The following is a 9851-nucleotide window of genomic DNA, read 5'->3' as shown; positions in this document are numbered from 1 at the left end:
GGGGCAGCCACAGCTTCTCTGGGCAACCTGTGCCAGGGCCTCCCCACCCTCACAGGTCTCTCTTTCAGAGAACAATTTACAAATGACTCTAAAAAACCCAACGTTCTTCTTGCTGAAACAACCTCCTCCCCAGATCATCGAAGAGGGTTCTTTGCTCACCCTCTGATGGCCCTTGGCTGCCCTGCTCTGCTTTCCTGCTTTTCTTCCCCCACCAAAACTCATTTTCACCAAGGATGGAGACAAACCTGTGGCCCTCATTCCCCCCGAGTGCTGCAGCACCTCACACCTTCCGTGGAAAAAGATGGAAAACCTGTGTGCTTGCCACGAGATTTATATTTACTCTCTGAATGAAAACAGTGAAAGGGTTGTTATAGTTTTCACTAACTCAGGATATTCTAAATCAACAGGGAAATACAGTTTTGTTTGTGGATTTTCCAGTATAATTCAAAATTATCTGGAAAGAATATTTGGGAGTCTGTTGCCTCCATCCCCACGTGCTTTTTCCTCCCAGCTCGGGTCAGTGGCTGCTTCCCAGCATGAAAAATGAAAAGCTTTAGAGAGTTTAAAAAGTTCAATTAGTATAAAACTACAAAGACTTTGGAAAGCCAAGTCAGTGTTCATAATACAAAAGATTTTCTAAAAAACCCACTTGGCTGGGGTTCAAGTGGACAGGATCCTTTTAGTCCTTTCCTACCTGATTCTTCTTGCAAACTGTCTGTCCCCAGGAATGGATATACCCATTTTTTAATTGGATTAATTAAGTGGAGATAGTTATTTTTTAATTTTAATTCAAGAAACTGAATTAATTTTAATTCAAGAAACTGAGCCTTAATCTGGACACTCCCTGGTTTACTCAGTCAACATCTGAATGGTAAAAAAATCAAAGCAACCCTCTCAGAGAGTTTTATTTTCTAGACAATCAAAAAAACTCCAGAATGCTCCAAGATCCACAAATATAGTTCAGTCACTTCTACAAATAAGGTTCAGTTTATAAGAATCTGTCATTGTAACTGGACTAAAGGACTTCAGTTATGAAACTGTCTTACAAAACATCAGGAAATCAAATGACCACATTTGGAAGATTTACAAGGGCTTGCACCAAGAGGTTAAATGAGCTACAAATACCAGTGCAGCATGTATTCCTCCAGTGAAATACAGTGCAATTATGTGCAAAAATACATTAAAATGTACATTCCTAAACAAAGTCAAGTACATCAAGCTAAGACTTGAAGATATGTCGTTCTGCACGGCCTTTAAAAACCTTTGAGAAAGAGATTGCATTAGAAATAACTTTCCTAAAAACATTATTTTTGATTCTTCATCGAGCACCATTTTCAAAAACAGCCACATCATTTTCTCAAAGCTTGTAAGAGGCTGGATCTACAAGGGAAGATTTCAGGGAAAAACACCCAAAAAACTAAGTGGAGAGCACGAGAAAAACAGATTTACATGAACACCCCCCCCTCCCCCAGGTCACAAGAATGTGGGTAAACTACATCCTCTTCTACTACAAAGGCTGAAGGACTCCATAGGAAACAAAGCAGCACAACATGACAATTCCAACAGGAAACACGAGTTTGGTGGTGACTTTCCACGTGGAATGTGCACGGCCAACCCCCCCCTCCCCTCACCCCTCACAGCTCCATTCTCTAGGCACAAGACACACAAGAACAATCTCTAAGACCAAAGAACAGCAGGTTGAAGGAAAAGTTGCAACACTCAGACTTCCCAAGAGGTTGGTTTTCCCTGCTCTGAGTGTCCCCACGGGCTCAGCCAGGAGCTGCATCTTCCCACAAGCAGCCAGAGCCAGGCTGGGCTGATATTCCATGTCTAGTGGCTTCTACCAGTATTTACAAAGAGGTGGCACCTTCATGACCAGAAATGGGGATGTCTGGTCTCTAAATGTCATCTTGGATCCCTATTTATATTCCATCAGCGAGCGAGTCTCCCAACAAACCCAGATCCTCCCTCTTTCAGGTGCTCTCACATGCACGAGTCCCTCCTTCATCAGACAAGCAGATACCAAACAAACACCCCTCTGATGTTGGAGGGACTCACCAAAAAATCAAGCAGAGGCCCAGAAGTCCCAAAAGACAAGCCCTGGGAGGCTGGAGGTGGCATTTTCAAATATTCCAGCAAGATTTACAAGCCCACCTCAGGCTCAGATTTTTAAGAGCACTAAGGACCCCAAAACCACAGAGGAGCTCAGCTCCAGGTCTGGCACCTACATAAGTTGTCCCTTTGATGGTTTAAATTCAGATGGGCTCAAAAAGGGTGTGGAGCAGTGAATTTTGTAAAGGTCTTGCCCCAGTGATGATGTGTCACTGTGATACTGCTCAGCTGCTACAAACTCAAACTGGAACAGGGACAACTGAAACTTTTGCAAATTGAGGGACAGAAAAATAAAAGCAGCACGTGGTGGTGGGATCTTGCAAAGGTGACACTCATCAAGAACTTGGACTTCAAAACAAGCCTCTTCATCTTCTGCTCTTTTCAGCAACCGCCAGTGAAGTGACTTGTTTAAAAAGAACCTTGTTTCTTCTTTCCTCAAGGCAAGTGAACCCTTGTGAGGGCAGAATCACCTCTCACAAGTAAATCCCGACGTTGTGATGGGGCTGTTTCACTCAGGATGAAGCTCAATTGTTCTTTTTCAACACGGAAAAGAAAACCATGCAGGGAAAAAAAAAGGACTGGTTAAATCAGAGGGCTCTTGGTTTTTTTTAGGTTTGCCAAGAGCGAAGCCTTTACACCAAAAACCTCAAGAAATACTGCCTTAAGTGGGAGGAACTGCTCATCCTTTGTCAGCCAAATCTGTCTGCAGACTTCTGGTCCAGCCTTTGCTCCATCTAGAAAGACTCACAAAATTTGCCTTCTCATGAAACACTTATGAACAGCAGAGTAAAGAAGCATTAACAGTCTTATTTCACAGTATATTTCAGTTTTGTCCCTTCCTTAGGGAACAGGAGGTCACCCCTAAGCAAACAGGTGGTGTGTTTTCTTCCAAAGCTTCCCAGCCTGATTTTTTGATAGCTTATATCAACTTGCTACTGAAAAGGTGACAAATCTCACCTCCTTTGAAAACCTTGAGCTACCCCAGCAAAGAAACAGGAGGTTCACAGTGGAGGTTGTTTTTTTTTTTAAAAATAAATAAATACTCAGGTAAATTCACACAGCAACATAAACCATGAGAAGAATCCCCAAATTCTAAAAGAAATTATAGTAAAAGAGAAAGAAAGGGGTTCAAAAAGGGTGTTCAGAGCTCTGTTACAGCAGATCTTGATACTTCACTGCTCCTCAGCCACACCAGCTGTGGATCTACTTTTTAATCTGTCAGTGTCAGAATTCCCAAGGAACTCCTGGTGTAAAAAGCTGAAGAGAATTTGGGCATTTCACTTAGTCTAAACCAAGAGTCCAGGCCACCAGACACCATAATTTGCTTAATATTTCTCAAGCCAAGACTAGTGATGTCTAAGTGACATTAAAGACACATCTGAAGATCTGCAGCCCGAGCTCTTGAGAGAGGAAGATGCAGTAAAAATTCGGGAAGAGAAACTTGATCTCCAAATTCCTGCAATTAAGGACATGTGAAATACAACTATTCTTACTGTCCATCCTTTCAGCAGCAGCATATTTTTGTTATCCTGGTTTTTCTGCCCTGGTTTCCGGGTCAAACCCAGTCCAAGCAAACACTCCTGGTTTATACAGTTTAGGTAATACTGTCCTAACACAGAAGGATCACAGTTTAAAAAAAGTCCCAAGGTAAGAGATGTAAACTACATTTCATGTCATCTTCAGATGTAAACTATATTTCATGTCATCTTCAGATGTAAACTACATTTCATGTCATCTTCAGAGAGAAGGTGGTGCCCCTTTCAGGTCAGGGATTGAGGACCACAACAGCACTGTTTGAAGAAAACCTGTTATCAAAACAACACAGAGATGTCCCACCTGCAAAATCAAAACCAGAGAGGCAGAGAAATTGCTCAAGTCCAAGCTCTGTGAACCCCAGACAGGAGATTCTTCACAGATTTCTGGTGCACAGCACTGAAAACTTAAAAAGCGTTAAAAATTCCGATTCTCCCCACTGTTCTATTAAAAAAAAAAAAAAAAGGAATAAAAACCAGCACAGTGTCACTAACTGGGGGCAAATGTGCAGTTTTCTGTTGCTGCCAGGGGGAGGCTCCCAGTGCTCCCTCTCCCCTCCCACTGCTACATCAGCACTTCCCTGTCCGACAAACTCCTGTGGATCTCCTGCTTGTCATCCCCCTCCTCCTCCTCGTCGGCCGGGTCGTTCTCCTCTCCAGATTCCACATAGATGGGCCAGTCACTGTCAGCATCTCCCTTCTCCTGGCCCTCAGAGGCCGTTTCCACCAGGCTGAGGTTGATGGGCACGGAGTCCTCGTGGGTGGTGGTGACGCACGTGCAGCTGTCGCAGAGCCCGAAGCGCCGCAGCCCCGGGGACAGGCTGTTGGTGAAGGTCCTCCTGCAGCCCTTGCAGATGATGGGCTTGTTGGAGCGGTGAACCTGCAGGGGAAAAAAAAGGGAGACAAGCTGGGAAAAAAGAAAAAAAAAAAAAAAGGCAACCTGCTGGTTTGGAAATATTCCCCGAGCGGGGAAGCGGCGACGTGGGGGATCCCACGTTTCCAGACACGAAGGTTTGGGGTACCTAAGAATCATGGGATCACAGCATGGTTTGGGTTGGGAAGGACCTTAAGTTCATCCAGTTCCACCCTCTGCCATGGGCAGGGACACCTTCCACTAGACCACGTTGCTCCAACCTGGCCTTGGACACTTCCAGGGATCCAGGGGCAGCCACAGCTTCTCTGGGCAACCTGTGCCAGGGCCTCCCCACCCTCCCAGGGAAGGATTTCTTCCCAATATCCCATCTAAATCTGCTCCTGTCAGTGTGAAGCCATTCCCCCTTGTCCTGGCACTCCATGCTCCTGTAAAAAGTCCCTCTCCATCTTTCTTGTGGGACATCTTGAGCTGTGATAAGTGATTTCCTCCTCAGGTTTTTAATTGGGACGGGAAAACAACCATAAATTTAAAGATCCTTAATCTGTCAGAAGGTGTAATAAAAAAATGTTGTTGCAATCAGCCCAACGTTTGTGACCCCTGCTTTGTTCCTCTCCCCTGCAGACCTGAAGGCAGAGATTTCAGTACCCTCAGATGAGCAAAATCACCTGGTCACAGCGAGTGTGCAGCTGCCCAACGACGATGCCCAGTTTGATGCCTCACACTATGACAGTGAGAAAGGAGGTAAGGGCCCAAAGGGGTGGGTTTCAACCATATTTTCCTCCCCTTCCCAACAGAAAATTTGCCTTCTCTCAAAGTTCAGGCAGCAAGATTCACTTTTACTTCTCACAGTAAAGTGCCAGGGCCTCCTCACCCTCACAGGGGAGAATTCCAACATGTATCTGATCTAACGGACCAAATATCAAACACCTAATGAACCAAGTTATTGAAGCAAATACCAGTGGCTTAAACTTATTAATAGAAACCTGACAACAGCTAAACTCTCCTAAACCTGCCTTGCATCAGCAAGGGCTGTTTCATCTGATGTATTTTGGGAAATGTGACTGGAAAAAACTTCCACCATGAATTTCCCGATGGAAACAGGACCAAACTCAACCTAACAACAGCTAAACTCTCCAAAGCCTGCCTTGCATCGGCAAGGGCCGTTTCATCTGATGTATTTCGGGAAATGCGACTGGAAAATGCCAAAAAAACCCAACTTCCACGATGAATTTCCCGGCAGACACAGGACCAAACTCAACCTGACAATAGCTAAACTCTCCTAGGCCTGCCTGGCATCGGCAACAGCTGTTTCATCCGATGTATTTCGGGAAATGTGACTGGAAAAAACAACTTCCACCATGAATTTCCCGGCGGACACAGGACCAAACTCAACCTAACAACAGATAAACTCTCCTGAACCTGCCTCGCATCAGCAACAGCCGTTTCATGTGATGTATTTTGGGAAATGTGACTGGAAAAAACAACTTCCACGATGAATTTCCCGACGGAAACGGGACCAAACTCACGCTCAGGGCGTGGCTCCGGAGGTGCTCCTGGCGGGTGAAGCGCTTCCCGCAGGTCTCACAGGGGTAGGGCCTCTCCCCGGTGTGGGAGCGGATGTGCCTCTTCAGGATCCCCTTCTGCTTGGCCGTGTAGGGGCAGAAGGGGCACTTGTGCAGCTTGATTGGCACGACCAGCACGTCACCTTTGGGGGGGAAAAACAAAAACACACACAGAGCAGCGGGTCAGGCAGGGGAAGCACCACTGTGGTGGGTTCCCGTCCTGCTCCCTGCAAATCAGAGCCGAGGGAACTGCAACTCCCCTGTCCCTGGGCTGGGCTTACCTGGAATTCCCTCAGCCTGTGCAATTGCAGACATTGGTGCAGCTGCAGGTGCCCAAATGCCTTGGAAATGAGCCTTACCCACAACAGGAAAACACTCATTTTATTATAAGAAGCCTTTAAGTGCCCCAAACCTGCTCTTAGTGCAGGGGGGTCTCTGCTCCGTCTCAGCCACAGAAAGTTTCCTACTTCCTTTTTTTTTTATTATTATTATTAAACCATTAGCATTAAACAGCATCAGAAGCTAAAATCTTTTAACACAAATTGCAGGTAGGAACACTGCACTGTGCCCCGTGTGATCTTATATTTAAATGTGGGGAACCCATCTCAAAACATCAACCCTTGTTTCTCCTGCCATTCACTTCAGCCTTCCTGTTGGGAATAACAACGAGATAAAGGACTCCAGTACATTTGCTGATGATATTTCACTGTTCCTAAAATCAAAGTACGGGTGATACCCAATTTATGAGGTCAGCTGCAAAAAGAGGATTAAACTTGAAGGTCACATTTTACACCAACGTGAGTATTGCCAGGTTTGTCAGCATCAGCCAGGAGTGAGCTTCCCTTCCAGCAGAAGGGTGGAGATGTGATGCTAAAGGATTAGTTTTCCCTGTTTCAGGCACTGATTCAGGGCCTTGAGCTCTTCCACAAGCAGCTGAGGTTGCAGAACATCCCTTTATTAAGGTTTGTCCAACCCACTATCAAAAAAGGTGTGTCTAATATTAATGGCATGTGAGTGAGAGCCACCTCACCCAATTCTGGACCTTCACAAGGTATTGCTAATCCCTGCTGGGCACTTAAAGCTCCATTAAAAACAAAAACCAAACCCAGTTCTTAGTCCTGACTTGCTTCCAGGCTCTCTAGAGGTGCCTGTTTACCCTCTACCTGCTGTGAAGGGGACCAGGATGACAAGAACAGACGTGGACACTCAAAAATAAAAGTAATATTCATCTCCTGTGCCAGCCTGAGTGCACCATTCCTGTGTCAGGACTTTGTATTTCTCATTCCTGGTGTCTTGTGAAAATGCTGAGGCAGCAGCACCACTGAAAGCTGGGAAGAGAAACTCCCATTCTCCTCAATGCTTGTGATGTCCTGTTTTAGCAGGGAAACACAAGGAATGCAGGGCTTGGTTTCCTTTCCCTCACTCCCACTTAAAGCACATCTACCACTAACACTTCTACTCCACTGCCAGGACACCTGGTGTTCTCCATCAAATTCTGGAAGCATCTCCCTTTTTAATGATTTATTAAACAGTTGGGAGATTTTAAGAGAGGAAAAAGAGAAGAGAAGTTTGTGTGTTTGATGCTCCTGCCTTGCTACACGTCAAAAATTTACAGGCGTGATCTGTGACAGCCCTGAGAGCTTCTGGGGACAGTAAAACTGGATTTTGTGATTTTATCAGCTCCCTGTTTTAAAGCAGTGAGAGAACAGGTCTGTTTTATTGGCTTTAGGATCACAGAGGCAGGCTTGAGCTGGAGATGACGTGAGCACAAACTTGCTGGGTATGGCAGAGCACCCAGTGCCAGCCCTGTGGCATTTGCCACATCCTCACTGTTTGTGGCACCTGCAGTTTGCCAGAGCCACTCTCCCGTCTTCACAGGGCTGTTTGGGCAAGGCAATTATCAAAAAAACAGATAAAATGCCCAAATCTTTATTGTCCACTTCAGGGGAAATGCATATGGACATGAGTTTCTTCTTCTTCAGGTCCCTGACACTGCTCCCGGGAGATATTCCTGAGACATTCCAACACAGGCAGCAGTGGAACCTCGGTGACCAACAGCTGAAAAGTGAGTTTGCCTCTAAAAAGTCTCATCTTTATGCAGCACCACAGAGTTTAAAGCTTTTAAAGGACTTGTAGGTGTCCCTCAGTATTGGATTAACCTGATTTCTGCCCTCTGAAGTTCAAAGCAGGAGCGAAGAGACCATCACCCAGCAGATGTGCTGGCAGGAGCTCCAGTGGGATGAGCTCCTTCTGCTGTGCCAGGTCCTGCAGCAGATCCCTCTTGTGGCAGCTCAGCTACTCCTGGATTGCTCCTTATGACCATCACAAGAGAAAAATTCTCTTTAAAAATTCACCTGCCACTCAAAGAGGTCTCGAGCGAGTTTGTTTATTTAGAGCAGAATCACCCACACTCAGCTCCAGTTTCTGTTCCAGAGGGGCTGTAAAGCTCTTGGGGATACTCACCTCCCACGGGCTGCACTGAACAAACAAGTACAGCCGCTTTGGAAGTCCACAACAAGAGTTTATTTCACTGTGCCACAACATTCACCGACACATTCCTGAGCAAGAACAACAGCAACGAGAGAAGTCTGGGCACAACTGAGCGGTTTCCTCATCCTGCACCCCCCCAGGGTCCTCTCACCTGTGTCCTCACCATACCAGTCGCTGTGAATGTCCACCATGGAGCTCATGGCCACCCCTGCGTCCTCCGTCCTGCCCTCAAACCCCCTCACAAAGTGCTGCACCACGTCCTCCTTCCTCTGGGCCGAGCTGTTGCGCAGCAGGGCCTCCAGGAACTGCTTCATGTGGTAGTTGTTGCAGGCCAGGTCCACGGGCTGCCCCTCCTCCATGTGCTCCAGGGACAGCGGGGCGGGATACTGGGGCAGCCTCTCGCCCACCTCCACCTCCCCGTCGTCGTCGGGGTCGAACTCCACCTTGGGTTCCACCCCCCTGGGCAGCGAGGAGGAGTTCACCCCGTCCTGGGAGTCGCCGCCCAGGGGGTCCCGCACCACCAGCTCCAGGGGGTGGCAGCTGCTGCAGTCCCCGCACAGGGGGTCCCGCTGGCAACCCGAAAGCCCTTCCTTGTCCTGCAGGGACGAGCCGGGCCCGGGGCACTGCCCCCGGGGGCCGAGGGACGTGCCCTCCCTGGCGGAGCTCCCGCTGTCCGCCTGGTAGAAAGCCGCCTCCCGCTCGATCTTCCTGCAGATGTCCAAGGAGGACCTGATGTAGGCCTTGCAGAAGTTGACCACGTCGGTCATCTGCAGGTAGCTGGCGGCCGACATCACCTCGATCACGTTCTCCCCGCACAGGTCGAGCTTCCCGGAGTACAGGAAGTCCAGGATGACGGAGAAGGCCTCGGAGGTGACGATGTCGAGGGAGGCGGTGCTGTGGCGGCCGCTGTCCTGGATGTAGTGGATGAGCAGCGCTCGGAAGTAGCCGCTGTTGGCGAACAGGATGTTCTTGTGCGCCTTGAAGATCCGGCCCTCCACGATGATGCTGCAGTCGCAGAAGAAGTCCCGCTTGCGCTGCTCGTTCAGCTCCCCCAGCAGTTTGGTGTAGTAGGACTGCACCTCCATGGCTGTGCCGGGAAACACGGGGCACCGTCAGCACCGGGACGCGCGGGGACCCCCGACGGGACACCGGGGACACACGGGGGACAGGGGACACCAGGGACAAGGGAGGACACTGGGGACAGGGGGACACATCTTGGACAAGAGGGACACTGAGGACAGGAGACACAAGAGGGACACACGAGGAACAGGGGGGACACAC

The 9851-nt window shown here is 48.1% G+C and overlaps 1 protein-coding gene across 2 annotated transcripts in view; it reads right to left on the bottom strand.

The window, feature by feature from the left end:
• Positions 1-2909: 2909 nt before the first annotated feature.
• Positions 2910-9851, bottom strand: part of ZBTB8B (zinc finger and BTB domain containing 8B) — a 7835-nt gene continuing 893 nt past the window's right edge. For both annotated transcript variants that reach the window (XM_027701306.1, XM_027701307.1), the window contains exons 2-4: positions 8722-9657; positions 6045-6223; positions 2910-4524 (exon numbers count right to left, since the gene is read on the bottom strand). In XM_027701306.1, the coding sequence (XP_027557107.1) occupies positions 4210-4524; positions 6045-6223; positions 8722-9655 (1428 nt within the window). In that variant the 5' untranslated portion in view covers positions 9656-9657 and the 3' untranslated portion in view covers positions 2910-4209. The remainder of the gene's footprint in view (positions 4525-6044; positions 6224-8721; positions 9658-9851) is intronic.

This window comes from Neopelma chrysocephalum, unplaced genomic scaffold (genome assembly GCF_003984885.1).
Source record: "Neopelma chrysocephalum unplaced genomic scaffold, ASM398488v2 Primary Assembly neopelma1_155, whole genome shotgun sequence".
NCBI classification, from domain to species: Eukaryota; Metazoa; Chordata; class Aves; order Passeriformes; family Pipridae; genus Neopelma; species Neopelma chrysocephalum.
Note: the sequence above shows the minus strand (reverse complement) of the source record. Positions and strands in the feature narration are given on the sequence as shown.